The sequence below is a fragment of the Poecile atricapillus genome, chromosome 2, assembly GCF_030490865.1.
Source record: "Poecile atricapillus isolate bPoeAtr1 chromosome 2, bPoeAtr1.hap1, whole genome shotgun sequence".
Lineage (NCBI taxonomy): Eukaryota > Metazoa > Chordata > Aves > Passeriformes > Paridae > Poecile > Poecile atricapillus.
The window spans coordinates 38,462,169-38,480,556 of NC_081250.1; the positions used below are offsets into that span (position 1 = coordinate 38,462,169).

The 18,388-nt window shown below is 38.5% G+C and overlaps 1 protein-coding gene across 3 annotated transcripts in view; it reads left to right on the plus strand.

Annotated features, from left to right (window-relative positions):
* The window catches only part of LOC131576642 (ubiquitin-conjugating enzyme E2 E2), a 202,519-nt gene extending 184,587 nt beyond the window's left edge, over positions 1 to 17,932 (plus strand). For all 3 annotated transcript variants that reach the window (XM_058833561.1, XM_058833560.1, XM_058833559.1), the window contains exon 6: positions 17,133 to 17,932. In XM_058833561.1, the coding sequence (XP_058689544.1) occupies positions 17,133 to 17,230 (98 nt within the window). In that variant the 3' untranslated portion in view covers positions 17,231 to 17,932. The remainder of the gene's footprint in view (positions 1 to 17,132) is intronic.
* The last annotated feature ends 456 nt before the right edge of the window (positions 17,933 to 18,388 follow it).

Sequence of the window (18,388 nt, forward strand, 5' to 3'; positions counted from 1 at the left end):
TGCTGTTGTACTTTTTCTGCTGCAATTAGAAGTTATCCATGTGGTATGGCATGATTTAGATCTGCCAAAATTTTCTGCCAAAAGATATTAACACCTTACATGCACCTGCATGAAGGTACTGGTATTTAAGAAAATTTAGAGATAGGATTCAGTTTTCATATTATTCTTTTTTTTTTTTCTTTTTCCTTTTTTTTCCCTTACCATTTTCCTAAGGGTGTGCAAGATTCTGTACTCTTGTTGCTGAGGGTATAAAATCCCAGTTCTGTCATCTTTTACAGAAAAGGATTCAATAGCGTAATTTAATGCATATCTTTGATCCTCAATGGGATCTAAAACAGCACTTTGGAGAGTGAGTTTTCAAGATAATCTTAAAAGCCCTAAAAGCCTGAATGGTATTTGCCCTGCTACAAAGCTGCTGGAATTGCTGCTGTTTCCAGAACCTCTGCAAAACACGAGTAGGTGGGAAGATTTAAGTCAGACAACATGCAAGGGAGGGAACTGAATTAGTGATTTCTTAGCCCATTTCCCTTTCAGAGAGCAGTATACCTTCTTGGAGGGAAGTTGCTATCCTGCTGCAATGCCACTGCCCTGTCCCATGGCAGGTTTGCCTTCAGAAGCCAGCCCCAAAGCCAGCTGTTGGAATTGCTCCAGCCAGGGTTCATACCTCCAAGTGCAACATGGATAGATCTGCTGTCTAGAAAGTTCTGAGCACCTCCACATTTTGAATTGCTATTGGTATTTGGGAAACTTAAGCTTCCTGCAGATGTTTGTTTGTAGCAATTCCACATTTCTCTACCAATTTGCATAAGGTATGTTGCAGCGGCCTCAGGGAGACAAAGAGTTCCATTGTCCCACCCCAAACCCCTTGTGAAGGGCGGCCCAGGAGTTCTGATTGGGTTTGAGTCCCTGGGGGGTTCTCCCTTGGTGTGTTTCTACTGGTCCCTGACCCTGAACTCCACCCTCAAAGGTGTAAACCCTCGGTTCTGTCCCTCAAAAACCCCTGCTGTGCCTCTGTTCGGGGCTCTCTGTTCTGGACCTGACTTTGTTCTCATGCTGAATAAATGGTTTCATGAACGGGAGCCCGTCTCGTTGGTGTTTCATGCTGGTCCCCAGAATCCTGCTGCTTCCCTGGACGAGATCCTGAGGGTTGCAGGCTGCAACAGGTATTGACAGAAATACCTGGAATACCCAATATACAATACAATACCCATGGAATTGGTTTCTGCACACCCCAGACAAAGGGGAGTAGGTTCACTTAAACCCTTTCAGGAAAATGCACCACTCACCAGGACTTGGATGAGACTGCCAGACTTTGATGCCTGCTGACACACTCCATGCTCCTGACACTTCTTTGGGCTGATCATGTCTAGCACAGGGGCACCAAGAGCCAGAATTGCCACAGCCACCTAAAAAACAAGTGTGTGTCAATGCATCAGGTTCCACAGGAATAGCTCTGCTTCTTCAGCCAGCAAAGCCCCAGCCATACCATCATGAATTTTAATACACTAATAGATGTCCACTGTATCAATAAAAAAAGATCTATTTTCAGAATTACTGTGACACTTGAAAACGCGAGCCTATCCAAAAAAAAAAGGTTTAAATTAAATCCAAGGCAGCTTAATAAAGGAAAATGTAACATAGCTGTAATAATAAAATCTGTTCCATGCTGGAGCATTTGGCTCTGAGTGGGAATTTGGCTGACTTGTGGTCACAGCTCTGCTATTTGGCTTCCATGTTCAAACTTTAAATAGCTACCCAGCCCTAGGTAATGAAGAACAGCTCCATGCTCCTCACCACTCAGCAGCCTGGATGTATCTTCATTTCTCTCCCTTATTCCATATATCTCAATCTAGCAGGAAGCATGTTCTGTGTTCCTCCTCATCTGGGGCTTCCCCAGAGCAGAGGCTGTTTTCTGTCAGTGCTGGTTCACATCAGGTGTTCCTTCTGCAATTTTTTAGACTTCCCAATTATCATTCCTTCTTTTCCCCTCACCCCCAGTTGTGAAGTGAATTTAGAAACTCTGGATGACAGCAAGTTCAACGGATGAGCCACTTCTCATTTTCCTCATTCTTGTATTTTTTTCCTTAAAGCCATAATCTTCACATTTTGCTGCTATCAGAAACTGCTTCAGAATCCAATCTGGATTTTTTTCTTTCTCATTTAACATCTTATCAGCTTTGTTCAGTTTATCAAAAAGGACTCTTAGGCTTTCCTGTGCCCAAGTACATGCTGTTGTGGTTTCTAGTGAAATTTAATTTCCTTTTTGAACATTTTTGTCAAGATATACAGAAAACAGAAAAATTATAAGCAGTCATTATAAATACTCATCAAAATTATAAATACTCATTCTTTCATAATCCATATTTGAGCAGGTTTTTCAAATGTGATGAATATTCTGGAAAATTACTGCAATCCTTTTAAGTTGGCAAAGCAATATTAATTTTTTCAATTTTATGAGGATGGCTAAGCCCTGCTGCTTTGATTCTTTCCTGGCACCCACAGGCTACCAGGTGCAATGTCACAACACAGTACTAACAGACATACAACAAAACAAATCTCATTTTCCCATATATCCTTTTTGTAAGCAGCAGAGGGTCATGTGAACAATGAAATTGCTCTGTTGCCTGAGATTATTTATATTCTTTAGCTTGGAACTGTGTTTTCCCTTTTCTTCAGAGTTTGTATACTGTACTCTTCTCAGGAAGTGGACAGGTTTCTGAGCTGTTCCAGCACAATGGAAAATGCTTTCTTTGTATCTGAAGCAGGAAAATACTCTATGCCATGTCACTCAAGCATGGCAGCAAGTAACACAGAGTAAAAGAAAGTTAAAGCCACCAGGAATCAGTTCAGGGAGTAATGTTTTTTGGTTTGTTCTGAGGTGCAACATAACCTTTCTGTTCCTTTTTACATCTCTGATGTGAGTTGTCTCCAAACGAAATGATCTCGCTCAGGAGGCTCTGCCTTAGCAAAGACAAAGGGCAGTGTGGAATTGCTCTGGTGCCTCGGTGCTGCTGGGCTGGGAGCAGAGAAAATGGGTGTTTGGCATAAAGGCCATCCTAATAAGTTGTCCTAAGGGAGCTTGAAAGGAAAACACAGCATAAAACTGGTGGGGTTTGTTCTGCTCTCAGTGAGTGCAGAATGACTTCGTCAAAGGTGGGGTTGTCATGCCAAAAAAAAAAACATGAGCAAAGCGATCCCATCAATTGCAACAGAGTTCTTTTAGCAAGAAAGTACTTGTTTGTCTCTAAATACTGTGTGTTCCCCTCCCTGTTCTGTAGAATCTATGTTCTACAGAACATACATAGGTAAATTTACATATTTGCACTGATCATATCATAGAATCCAGAGCTGACATTTACAAATTCTTGGTAGTTCATCAGTGCTTTCTTTTTCTATTCCTTTTAAAAGATACTGTGCTATACCAGTTATACTGTAGCGTGTATACAATGCTAACTTTTATTCTATAGTTTGAATCACTTGGAGTTTCTCATTTTCTGAGCTGAACACACAGTACCAATATGTTAAAGGCATTTAGGCACCTAAAGCTGCTGCCTGACAGCTGGCAGGTTTTTCAGTACTTCCCATGGGATTTAAAGATCTGAAGTCTCACTAGGAGCCTCTCAGCACTGCCAGGAAAAGACTTGCTATACATCTGGTCTTTAAATATTTGCAAATATGTACACCTATATGTCTTAAACTCTGTGGACATGGTCTGTAAACATTAAATTAAACAGATGTAAATGCAAGAAAGGCAGCAGCACATTATGAAAAGAGCATATAGATATTTATTGAAATAGAATTAATTTCTTTTGCCGTGAAAAGCTAATGAAACTGTTACAAGATTTGTTCTTATCAGTTGACTAAGTCCCCTCAACATGAACTCATGACTGTCGGGATTATTATAACAGCAGGAAAAACATTTGTGAACTGTCATCCCTTTAGTAGTTCTCAGGAAAATATGTCTTGGAATATCTCCTAATTATGTGTGCAGGGGGAGGAGGCTTGGATCAGGATTACTATTGATGTTGGCCTAAATCATTGCTCTTTTCAGTTGCACTTTGACAGCACCTTATGGGTAGAAGACCATTATTTGTGAGCATAGAGGCTTTTAGCGTGTTTAGATTTAGGCTATTCAAAGCTCACAAGACATCATTAAAAAGATTAACACAACTATAGAAGTAAGATTGTTTAGAAATACTTAGTTTTAAACCCCCCATTATGGTTTCAGAAGTCTACAGTCTGTTTAAATTTTTTTTTTTTCTGAAAAGTGTCTGGAAATATTTACATAAGAAAATTGGTGGGTTTATGTAATTTAGAAAGCGAATGGTAGAGATTAGTTTTTAAAAATAAAATCTGGATTTTGTGGTATCCAAGGCATGATGTAGTCATTAGCTGTAGCTCCAGATGCCAGTCACACACGCACTTACCCTACTCTTTTTCTTATTTCTGATGTATCTGGAACTCTGCAAAGAATAATGACTGGAAGGGGTACAGTCATCCTAGCAGAAGACCGGTGCTACTCATTGAGTCAGGTACATTGCCTGCAACTGCTCATCCCTCAGTGGTTCAGAAAAAAGTGTAAAAATCCCTCAAAGCACTTTACTCACACAGAAATACACAGGAGAGGAAATTCCCCCCTAGCCACAGCTAACAATCAGATTATGTCACTGAAGCATGAGCAGTGCAGCCTTTGCAGTGGTAGCTCAGGTGGTGCATGGCTGCCAAGTTCTATAATTCTTATTTGAGTTTCCTAAATCACCTTCTAGTATTCCTACACTATACTTTTTCTGTGTGCTTAACAATTTGGTGTATGAAGCATCTCCTTCCTTTTAACTTTTGCTAAATGTAGTGGGGCTTTGTTTGTGTGCCTTTCTTGCCATGGAAAAGATAAACAAGAACACTTTTTTTTTTTTTAATCTTCTTTACCAGATTACCTGTCACATCTTATTTTGTGGGGGGTTTTCATTTTCAAAGAAATCACCTTAGATTTCAACCATTCCTTAAATGGAAAAGGTTTGACCATGCTGTTAATGATTTCTTGTCCTTTTCAATAATGTTTCTGCTCCTAGTTTGTTTTTGCTTAAGGAGATGTGAGAAAAATTGACCTTCAGACATAATAATACCCAACCATCACTTTATTAAATGGCATCTGATTAAATCAGAGATTGACTAAAATCCAAATCAGTAAAGAGGCTTTGTACATCTGTGACAAGAAATAAATGTAAAGGGATGTAACTGGCACTCATAAGAAGAAAGAGTCTTGTCACAACACTTTACTGTTCCTCATTTTTGTTATTCCTCAGAAAAGGTTTCTAGAACATATAAAATACAGTCTTACCACGAAATGGAAGTAGAGCTGGAAAAATACACACCTGACTTTTGGGTTTGGGTTTTTTTACATGAAACTTATAAAAGCTATATGATAAATACACATACCAGGCTTTTGAAAGTTTCTTGATTTCTGCTCAAGAAGTTTCTGTACAGAATTTCTTTAAGCTTAGGCTCAACCATCATTAAATTAAAAGTACTTGAGAAACTGCATGAGTGATGGATGCTACAAATACAAAAGGTTACAATTCATTTTCTTTCCAATAAACATGTGTAATTTAAAATACAACCAGTGGAGGTTTCCTATGCCCATTACCTCAGAGAGAAGACAGGTAATTTAGTGCATGCACATAATAAATCTTTGTGTGAACCAAAACCAAAATAAGTCATCAACGTTAAATGTTTAACAAGTGTGAAGTATTTAAAGAAAGCTCTTAGTTATTTCTCATATATAAAATACAGATTTCTAGCTTAATTTGAAAGAGTTCCAAGATAGAAAGTAAACTGCCTTTCAAAATACACTCTAACATTTTACAGTCGTTAAATGTATTTTCTTTGTTTCATGCAGATTTTGTCTGCCAATACAGATATGTCTTTAATCACGTTGGAATCTTTTTTGTTGTATGAAGTGGATGCATCACTTGCAGGCTTAACCCATTCTACTGAATATATTTTTCTTACTAATGTAACTGTATATATTTAAAGGAAAAATATATAAAACTAGAAAATCAATAAGTTTAGACTTCACATGTTAATTTCACAATAATTTAATCTAATATTCATAATTCCCAGCCACTAAAAATAGCTCAAATCTCAGATGGAGTAAACTGGCATCAGTCCTGCTGAGCTTTTATACTCCAGATTTTTCATTCAGACTTTGTTCCATTTTACTAAGTGGGGGTTTGGTTTGTGTGTTTGTTGATTTTCTTTTTCCCTGTGTACCTTTTTTAGCATGAAGGCAAGGACAGATTTTCAAATTTCTTGCCATACGTTTTTAACTGCCTTAGAACCACCCTCAGGACCCTAATTAGCACAACTATTTTTAAGACTGATTCTTCCTGTTCCTAGAATACAATTATTTTTGTTTCACCATGGAAATAACACTGCTCCACATTCTTTAAGCTCCTGAAAGGAAGCCTGCCACATTTGGCTAACAGATTCCCAATAAGAATGTAGAGTCAGTTCTGAAAAGCAAAATTTATAAGCCTGGATATGTTAGCTATTAAATCATTTAGTCTCTCACTTTCTTGCATAAGATTTCAGAAATTAGTATTCCTGAGTCATTCAGAGTCTACCTTCAGAGATGATTTACACCGCTGCAAGACATGTCTCTCGTATTTTGCATGGCTAATTTTCTACATTATTTAGCAGGGGAAGAGGAAACAGTTGTTTATTTTTTACAGTTTTGCAGATCTATCAAAGGCACCAACTAAAACAAATCATATGCAGTGTGTGTTTCAGAATCCCTATTTTCACAGCAAATTAAGTTCAGGTGCATTAGATGGAGTTGTAGACAGCTACTTAAATACCAAAATATATAGTGCAATTGTCCCAAATTTAAGGATGGGCTGTACTGTAAGATTTCAAATGCATGTGGGATACACAAGTAGAGCTTTGATTAGTAAATCCTCTGTAGAATTTTCCATCTGTACAAGGCTTAGAAAAAGGGCCTTCTATGGAGTGGAACATTTACAGCTCCAAGATGAATTAGATTTCAGAAAATTCTCAGAGGCTGGAATCCTCGTTGCTTGGGTTTTTATAATATTGATTAGATAAAGTTGCTGTATAAAGTGGCATGATAGTAGAACTCACTGTAAGACATAATATTATAGTAGCAAAAGGAATTCCTTAATGACCTTCCGTGTCTTTTTCATCTCTACCTTGTATAGCGTTTTTTCTACGGCTCAGTCTTAGGACTCTTTATGCCAATGCCTGAAATCATTTTGCAAAGTGATTATCATTTAGTCAGGCATGCCAGTGGAGTCAATGTGACCCCTCAGGCAGGAAAGATAAGATTTCCAAATAAAGTTACTTTAACTGTTACTAAATAAGAAATTATTGCTGTAAAATATCACAAATTCAATCTTTTTTTCAGCGTTGCTATGTAATGCCATTGCAACTAATCCAGGAGTAAAACTTGCCTACATGATGAGTGCTACTTATTTTGTTTAACCTGTTTTTTCCTTCTAGTCCTATTAGAACCTGTTCATAATTAGGCATAATTATAATTCATGTAGAAGTGGATAGTCCAGTTGTTTGCTAAAATGGGGTTATTTTCTCACTCACCTGCTGATTCCTCAGCCGCTGCCTGTACAGCTAGGGAAGGGAGAGGCCTGACTGGTTTTTGTGGTACTGGGTAACAATAAGAGCTGTGTTCATGCAAGGCACACCTAAATTCCTATTCCCGTTCCAATGGATGTTCAGCTTGCCAAGGGATTTCAGACCCTGGGCTATGAAGGAGTTTTATTTTAGTAGTCCTTTAGAAGGGATAAAATTCTTCACTAACCCCGCCTTTTGTAAATAAAGGCCTCTTGTATTCTTTTGACATTTTTATGGGATTCTTAATAGCAGTTTTGAATTTAAATTTGACAAATTAATAATGAGATTATAGGACGAGAAGAGGAAAATCAGATTAAACCAAAATAAGCAGCATTCATAGCATATGTAGGCTTTTCTATTTTCTAAGGATGAGTTGCAATAAAGGTATAAATGGATAGATTCAAGAGCAGGATTCAAATTTCTCCTGCATCTGACCTAAAATGGCTATGTTTTAAGTTGAAGATTTTTGCTATTGCTCACATTCAAACACTCTTCTAAGAGTGAAGATGGCTTTAGGGCACATTTTTCTCTCCATGTCTAAAAGACCAGACCATGCAGTAACACCTCCTCCCCTCCTTGTCCTCTGGGAATCCACATGGCAAGTGGATCCTATAGGACCTCCTGGTTTTCTTGCAGAGCAATCTAACTTTGGTACGTGTAATTAGAGGATGTGTAACCCCTCACAAAACACGGTCACAGAGAATAGCTTTGCCCACAGTTGCTTAGGGGTTAAACTGTTTGCTCAGGATGTGTAAGACCCATAGGTCAGTCCTTTGCCTGGAAGAGATGGTTAGTGGGAAATAAGGAGAGACAAATCCAGAGGGAAACTGGTTCCATTATCTTTAGACAGAAGAAATGCCAAACACACTGAGCATTCCTGCAGAACAGTTCTCTCTCCCTTAGTGAATCTTCAGACACGTGAAAAAAATCACATCCACGGTGCTTTTCTGAAAATACAGTTATGACCCTATGGATAAAAGCCAGTTTAATTATGGGTCTTAGCATTTTGGTTGCTTGACAACATGTTGAGATCTGAGAGCTGTGATTTTCTTATTATCCACTCACAGCCATCTTCCACAAGGTAAATGTATATTGCTGTAACTTCTTCAAATTTTATCAAGACACATGCCATGTAATGTCTTTCAAATTAAGTTCTACAGTTACTAAAACCTTTTTATTAATTTTTTTTCTAATAGCAACGACTGCTTCTCAATTGAGTTCGTTATTATGAACAGACACATTGCTAATGTATCTGTGCTTTTAATATTGAGACGCATCCAAGCATCAAAGTGAAGTGTGTTATTTCAGAATTTTAATTGTTCCAGCATACTGGCATTTCTAATAGGTGCATGTTCTTCCTTAATTAAAGACAACTCTTCAAGATCAGTACACTGTGCCTCGCTGATCCATGATTGCCTCAGCTAACTCCCAGTCAGCCAGTAAAGTTTATAGAAATCCTGCTAAAAACTGAAGACTGAAAAAAAAAAACCTTTCTCTTTAAACAAGAAAGATTTCCCTTGGCAAGATACAGAGGTGAATCACTGCCAACACTTTCCTTTAAGAGCTGCGTTAATAAAATAGGGCCAGATAATACTCCATATTTCTGAAACATCTTTTTCTTAGGCAGCCTCATATTTCACACAGGTCTGTGGTAGGTAGCCTGACAGCAATCAAACACAAGTCTAGAGAGAGGAATGAATTTCTCCCTCCATGCTTACAAAATGGGTATTTTAGTAAATGGATATTTCCTAAACTAGATTCGCGGAGCTCTTTTACTTTTGAAGATGGGTAACATTTTTTCCCCAGACAACAGTTTGGACGTCGTAATCAAGTCACGTATGCCTTAATATTTGTGTAACTGTAATCATTGTGAAAACTTAACAGAAGTCAAGTGCACTTCTGGCAACTCTGTAGTGCTCAAAATTTAGAGTCAAGTCATGGATAACAGTCTTTTTTGTGATGTACATCTGTACAGCCACATTTATAAAAGTATCCAGATACCTCGCCTGGGTGATGGAAAAGCTTTAGTCCAGCTTCACAGATGGGAAGCTAAGGTACCACTTGACTTTCTTTCTATATGTATTAGAATGTTTCTATTGAATGTTGAGAAGTGACCAGACAAATCTGTAGAACTAGTTCCTGAAATGAGAAGCAGACTTCATTATATGCCATATCATATGGTTTCTACTGTGAACTGTAATTCCTAAAATTGGTATTAGCTTCACTGACTTTTTTCCTAGTAGACATTTGATCTTTCTAGATTTTGCTCCTTTCTGCTCTAGTGACAACCATTTTTCTGTACTGAAACAACTAATTTTATTTGTTCTCTTTTTTTAATACAGTGTTTATTGATCACTTTATCGTTCTTCTGTATTGCTTTCAAAGAGCCGTGCAGATGGTTAAATACATTCTATGTGGATAGTTGAAATTGTGATTTTGTGAAAGTCGGGAATAAATTGTAGTTCAGCTTGTGGGCTGTGTAAAGCAATTCAGAGCCCTGCTACCACCCTTTGTTCTGCCTTGAATCACGCTGTTGTTCCAGTTTGTGCGCGTGTGTTGATCAGGCTCCCAACCGCGAGCTCGTTTTATTGCTGCACAAACAGGGATTAGCGCTGCCGCACTCCTTTTCACTCGTGCCCTGGGTTTGAGCACTCTTTTCAGAGGGGAAAGGTTAGTGGAGTAATTCGGTGCTTCACCTGTCTCTGCCTCCAAAGAATTACTTAGTCTGTGCATTATTATTAATGATAGCAAAAGAGAGCAACGCTGCTGCTCTAAGATCACTGAAGGATACTATGATGCATTTCACATATCTCATTTTCTACATCAAGACTCACGCTATCCTTGACATGGTCTCCTAGGAGTTCACTAGGAGTTTGAAACAGGTGATATGTGGCTAACTATGAAAACTTCCCAAGGCAAAGTGACACAATAAATAAAATTACTCACAAGCCATGAATCTTCTCTTAATCCCTTCCTCCTGGACTACTAAATTGTTCTGTGGCATATTTAGTATAGTATGTCTCACACTGCCATTGCAGTTTTCACTGACTGGTCTTTTTATAACACTAACCTGGATACCACTGAAAACAATGTAAGAAAGTATAATTATATATTAAAGAATTTTTAAGTTAAGTTTAAGGGTGGTTCTGATGTGAATCAAACTGTCAGCATTTGCAGTTAAGAAAAACGGTATTTCGGTGAAGTATTAGTTTCTGCTCTTGCCCAGTCTTATTTTTTTTTTTTTTTTTTTTTAGTTTGCCTTTTAGGTCTTAAAGGTTGGTACAATATTAAAACCAATAAAAATTGGATTCAGAAATCCTGGCTTTCGCTGCAAGCCAATATGGGAATATATTCTGTCCTGCACTGCTATTTGCAATGAAAGCACCAAACAAAATGTAGTTACTGAAAACAAGAACTTTTATTCTGGGTTGGCTTGGTTTCAGGGTAACCAATCCTGCCTGTACTGCTGTATAAAGATGACTCTAGTGCAGGTATCCTGTAGATGACATACAGAGCACATCGACTTTTCCTGAAAAAATAAGCTCAAGCGCTCCACATTTTTAATTGAAAAACAAATACAGCATAATATCTGCTAAGAGAGGCTGTCCTAAAAGAAACAAACAAAAAAAGTAGTGGTCTCTAAACCAAAAACTCTTATAAATGTGTAACTAAAGTTAAAATAACTAGAAAATTACTTATTTGTTTCATGTTGCACATCCTGTCCAAAGCAAAGGAAACATTTAATTTTTGCTGACTGCTCTTTCAGTAGAGATAGTTCTGTAGAGCCTCTCAATGGGGTGCTCTCACAGCTATGAGCATGGAGTTGTTTTGTTCAGGAGAAAGAATAAGACCTTTCAAATTACATCTAACCTCTGGGAATTCTTCCACTCTAATTCTGCCCTTCAGCTGGAGCCCAACTCCTTACAGCCTGATACAGAGCTGAATCTAAACCTGGACCAAGAAAAAAAAGTACATTCTAAATGTTTGGCTGAAGGAACTGAGATTTTTACAGGACTCTGGGTTTTTTTAGGTTTTAAGGTACTCCAGAAATCTTTCTGAGGATCCACTTGTGGTGGTGAAATAACTGGCTCCATCAGCTCTTCTCTATTAAAACCGCAAAATACAGCAATGGAAATAAAATTCTACTTTATAAATGCTCGTAAAATATATATAAAATGCATACAAACACCCGTAATGTACGTTTTCAGTCTAAATGTGTGTCTCTTTAACCATGTTGGCATTACCGATTGGAATTTCATTGCATATTGTGTGGTTGATGGGGAAGGCACATTGAAATCAAGCTGTTAAACACACCATCTTCGTGTTTTATTTCACTGGAGTATGTTTGCTGTATTTTTAAAAGAGCATTGCAAAGCCCAGGAGATGAATTCTGCTCTGAAATTGCTATTTGCTGACATAGAAATAGCTGTAAAAATACAAGCCGAGAAAAATACAGTGTAGCAATATATTTTCATTTATTTGGGGGGAAAGTAGCTTTTAAAGAAGAATTATAGTCTGTCTTCTGAATGATAAAGCAGTTTAACTAGCATTAAACACAGCTGAAATTTTGTAATGACCAAACCTCAGCTCATCCAAATCCCCAATAGCATTAACTCCCTAGAACTGAACTGTAAATTTGATTAGCCTTACAATAGACATGAGACACAAATGTTCTTCCTTATACAGTCATATTAAGTGGCTGCAAAAGAAGATGACAAGGTACTGTAAGAGCAGTGCATCCAACCTTTTTAAGCTAGGGACAAGCTCCAGTTCACCCAGCTTTCAAAACCAAATAAATACAGGGCGATTTCATGAATTCTGATATAACATGAGGATTACGTATGGTGAGGTGAGGAGGGATTTAGCAGCTGCAGTCTTCCTGTAAATCACCCAGAAGATTTTTTTCATAGTCTAGTTCTTTGGATTGACATTTTCCTTGTAAACTACGTTGCTGAACTATAGCTTCTCTCCTTGCCTGTATAATATGGTGCCTTTTTTATATATTTTCGATACTCATGCACTGTCCTCTGATGTGAAATTTGATCCTGTAATTCCTGATGTGTTAATACATTGCACCGAGTTAATCAGAGGGTGAGATGAAAAATTTCCTTTACACAAGCTAAAGGTTATGGAGGCATCCTAGGGTGGGTTTTTAAGAGTTCAGAGTCTGGGACTGGAAGGAACTAGAAGGCCTAAAAGATTTCTGGGTCCACAGAATTGCAGCAGCTCCTCCGCTGAGCTGAGGGTGTGGGCCACAGCACGATTTCCCGTGCTCCCTGCATGTGGCTGTCACAGCCAGTGCCACCTGCAAGCCTGCTCCAGGGATGCAGTGCCACACGGGATCATGGCTCAGCCTGCCTCATCCCAAGGCTGGGAAGCCCATTCCTGCCTGCAGGACAGGGAAGGAGCTGTGCACAGAGGGTGCCATCCCGGCTCTCGGGCCAGCCACCACGCATCTGGTGATCCAAGAGTACATTTCTCCTGCCAAGCCATGAGTTTGCATAGATATGCACTTTTTTTATTAATTTATTGTGGGTTTAATTTCTTTTACTAGATTGTTTTGGTAACACTTTCCTGGCATACCTTTATACTCCTATCCCCTGGTAATTGTTGTCATTTGGACACAGTCCTGTTTAGAGTCAAATTCTGAAACTAACCCTGACTTCATTGATGAATCATGCTACTTTTTTAAGGGAAAAAAAAAAAGTAAAAATTAAAGCAGTTTAATAGTTACAGAAACAAATTTCTAGCATCAAGAGCAAAACCACAGATCTATACAAATGGAAAATAAATTTTTTTGATAGTGAGAAATGGAAACAAAAGAAAAATGTTGCTTTGAATTTTGAGATCCAGTTTTCCTTTTCATCTCTTAATTAGATAGATTATGCAGCGGTTGTTTTATAAATACATATTTGGCCTTACTAATGGATATTTCACAATAATCCTTAAACAGTGCAGCCCAGCTGAGCACCAGGTGGTGCTCAGCCATGTGCTACCTAGCTTAGGGGGTAAGTGGAGACCATTGTTTCTTCCTCATACTTGGTATTTTGTAGGATTTCTTCCTCATATTTTGTGATATTTTGTAAGACTTGGGCACTATAACAAAGGCTTGTGCATGTCAGGAGTTAAATATTTTAATTGTTCTAATTAAGATGCTTCAATTTATCTTGTAATCTCTGTGTTATAGTCTGTCACGGTGAATTACGTGGCAGAGGTGACTCATGAAGTGTTGTGAGATGTGTCTCCTTGGACCTGCTGGCTGGAGCTGCCCACACAGATGCAGGGAGAGGCCAGTGGCATTCCTGGAGCTCACACACACTGTCCTTACATCCTGTGGCACAAATGCAGCATGCTGCTTCAAACTGGCCAGTGCGCCCCTGGTTGGGTGGCTCTGGTCTGAGGTTTACATTTCCCTCCTCACCAGCTGTCCTGGCTTCCCAAACAAAGCAGTTGTGCCTCCTGATGGCTTTATGGCTTCATAGCAGCTGCTAAAATAAGCCAGTTCTTCAAATACCTATTGAAGTGTCCTTTTTAAAGTCCTCATAAATATCTTCATGTGACACACCTCCAGACTCTGACAGAGATGTGAAATAGCTGAGCCTCGCTGTCAATAACTATTTTTCTATTCCTTGAAATAAATTCCTTGCTATCAAATAAGCAAGTGGCTTTCCCAAACTGTGGCTTTGGTTTTTTGTTCAATAGTGTTATAACCAACGAAACACACAGCCACACTGAAAAAAAAACAATGTCATTGATGTAATTACTGAAAGTACCTTTTAGTACTGTTTGCTTGGCAAACGGCTGTGGATGCAGCTGGTCCTGCTCATGCTACAGCAAGCAAGCACCTCTCTTTGCTTCCACAGTCCTGCTTCAAACAAGTAGATACCAATGGAGGGAGACCCTGGCTTGGAGGAAACACCTGAGGTGATTGATAGTTGATTCTCAGGTCACTCAGCAGGTATTTACACATCTACAACATAAAGCTTTGTAGACCTCAGACATCTTACAAGCCATCACCTCCACTCTTTCAACTACCAAACAAAACACCACAGAGACAAAGGCTTGAACATATGGATAAATAAACAGCCCAGTTCTTTACATTAGTGGACTTGAGCACAGCTTACCAAGAGTGCCTCTCACTGATTCTCTCACCCCAAAGGAAAGGAGAACCCTCCCGTGCTAGGAGGAGCTGGGTGGAAGAGCCTGTACCTTCCTAAGCCTTGTAAAGATGAATGTTGTTGAAATACTTTCTTGTTCCTAAAAGGAGATATAGATGAAATGCCACACTAGGAAACCAAACATTCTAATTATCATCCAGGTTTGGAGATGATGATGTGATCCTCAGTACCCTTGCAGTATATCAAGGAAATCAATTTACAGCTCTCAATGTGAAAGACATGCTGTTGCAGAAACATTCATCCTGCACATAAAAAATCTTCCAGATTTGAACTAGATAACTTTACTACAGCACATCACTGTTCACTGACTCATACAAGGTTTTATAAAGATATCAGAGCCATCACTCTAAATACACACTAGACCTCAATAAGAACTTGCTGCATTCCAGATCATAATGCTGTGATACTCCTGCAACCCTTCCCAGCCAGATGCCTCAGAGGCCAAACCCCACCCTCCCCTACAAGCATGAAAACCAGGATATGCTGCAAATTTTGCTTCAAAGTTTAACCCTTAGTCTCCATTTCTCCACGAGTCTGTGGAAGTGTTTCTTTGGGCAGGGGCTTGTGTCTGAGGAGGATGTGGGAATTTGCAGCAGTGCGCTCACACTCATCCCCAGGCTACCACTGCACTACAATGTTTCCCTGTTGCTATTTAGAGAAATCCTTTGCAAAGAGAAATGTTGCCCTTTCCTATTGCTCAGGTTCCCCACTTGCCCTGCAGGACTTCTCAAACCTCATTCCAGCCACAAATAACTTTTTGCTATTTAAGTACCTGTAGACTGTTAATCTCCTACTTGCACAGGACAAAATCCCTCAGATAATCCCCTAACAGTTTTTCTCCCTGGCTGTGGAGTTAAGGGTGATATACTTTCTAGTCTACAACTTTTAAACACTATCTTTGACCAGATACACTTCTTCCACACATATGCATGTAAAAATAATCAAGTCCAGGCCTCAGTGACCTCCTCTGGATATATTAAGATATTAAAGGTTAGCACATGCAGTAAGTGTTTGCACGACTGAGACTACAGGGACTTAGTGCACTGCAGTCACAGTGATAGCTTGTCTTACTAATTTAGAAGGTGAAAATTTAACATTCAAATCACAGGCTCTTCCTGAAAGTGGAGGTTATGCATGGAAAGCAAAGGCTTTTTTTTTTTATTAGATATTACTCACTAATATTCAGTGAGATTGGCAGTCAGCCAATCAAACGATTTTGGCTAAGCCAACATGTTTCCCCTATCTTATCATCAACAACCAAAGAAAAAAGCCCAGATTTACTCTGCTTGACAGAAGGCCTGGCATCTTGTCCTGGGAATTTGGGTGGTTAATAGTCCAAGCACCACACTCAGATTACAACTGCACCGAGAAAGCTGATATTCATATTGTTCAATGGCACCATCTTCAGACAGCAACAAAGCTGATTATTACCTGGCTTTCACAAGAAGTCATATTCATCTGTCCTAAGTCAGGGAAAAGTGTGGTATCAGTGCCTCTGGACTTGCATGGTACAATCTCAGAACATTTACTGCTGCAGCAGAAATACCAAGGGTATGGGTTCCCCTCAAAAAAAGGGGGAAACTATAAATTTTGTGTGCTTAAACTGAGAAGAGAAAAACATTGTCAGAAAAAGAAAAATGTTGATGAAATACAGTCACTTACAGAAATCTTTTGTCTTGGATTTTTTTTTTTTTTAGGGGATTGATTTGTTTTGATTAATTATTTGTAGAGTAATTCATAGATCCAGACTATATCATGCACCATTCTGGCCATAGGAATGCTCAGAAAGATGCCATAAATTAAATAACAAATCTCAAAATTTGGAATTAACTTCTGTTGCTTTGAAAACAGTACTTGCTGCCCTAATTGCCTACATTGCTTTATGCTTTGAAACTGAAAGTACTTTTAAAAAAACTAAACAGCGTTCAACCTGGTAATACAATTAGAGCAAGTCCTCTTCTTAGGTGAGAATATGAATAGTTGTGGGAGTCTAATGCCATAAATAAATTACATCACCTGAAGGTGAGTTTTAGCCTAAAATAAAATTATCGGAACATTTTTTTTTTTTTTGCGAGGTAGGGCTTTCAAAAATTGTTTCAGTTATATGTTTACGAGACATGTATAGCTAATTGCCATCCATCTCCCCCTTCATCTCCTTCCTCCCATGCTTTGAAAACAAGGCTGGTATACGTAGGCACCTTGTTCTTGGAGTTAGACCTAAGAGAACTGAACGAATGTGGATCTGGAAATAGCTTTTTCATCCTCCCGAGGCTGACGCATGTTTCACGGCTTGTGTTTCCTTTTCAGCTGACCCCCTGGTTGGAAGCATTGCCACTCAGTACATGACCAACAGAGCAGAGCACGACAGAATGGCCAGACAGTGGACCAAGCGTTACGCCACATAGGAACCTCCTCTAGGATTTGCTGGACCTGTGCAAGCACATTCACTAAGTGCATCAATAGCCCTTCCCTTCATTCTTATTTTTTATTCAATTTTGAACCATTTTGTGACAAAAGGTTGTCCTTACTTCCTTTTTTGTTTCGTTTCGGTTGATTTTTATTTTTATTTGTTCTGGGGTTTTTTTTTGTTCTGTTAACTTGAAAGTTGTTTCCCTCAAATGTAGACAGGGAATTTTGGTTATCAGTGCAAAGAATGTTGGATCTGTAATAGTATAGAGCTTTATCAGAAAGCTTTGTATTAATGTGTGGGGTTGGTTTGTTTTTTTTTTTTTTCTTTCATGTGGTTTTGGGGAAAACAAACAAATTCAGAATTATATCTCGTTTCTACTTAAATGTAGTGTTTAGGGTTATTTTTTTGTACTGAAGTCTTTAATGGTGGGTGCATGCTACTGGGAACAAGTTTTGTATAAAAGCTTAAAATCAAGAATCACTGTGCATTACTAAGACTGTGTTTATCACTAGCCTTCTGTTTCCCACACAAAAGGCTATTGCATTGAACAAATTAATATGTATTTTGATTTACTTAAAAAACAAAAAAAAAAAGTGCTTGTAAATTTCTTAGGGACCTGCCACTTTTGACTGTGGATCAGTTGATGTACACTTGTATTATTAAAGCACTCAATAAAACACTGTGGCTGATAAATGCACTTCTTGCAGGGCGGTGCTTTTGCATTTACACAGCACAGGCTGCTTAGTCCTCACGTAATACAACTGCAGGTTAAAAAACTATTTTTAGACCTGAACTATTCACTTGTTCCCAACAATGCATTTCTTAACTTAGAATTCTTCATTGTGTCTTTCTTCATATACAAACATCTTCCAGATTTCAAGACCTTTCTTTCACATGTCTGTGCTCAGCCTTGCTATTCAGAAGCCTCTTGCTGCATCTTTTACACTGTGGCTTCACTAGATCCATCTTGTTACATTTAAAATAGTTGGCAATAAAAATAGCCTTGCAGTGAAAGCAGAATATTGATGTTGATTTTATACAGCAGGCTTCATTTTGCCTTTCTCCAAGCTCTTTGACTGTAAAAGCAAACTGTTATTTAAAAAAAAAATAAATGAAGGTTTTCGATGGGAAAATTGAGCCCACTGCACCAATC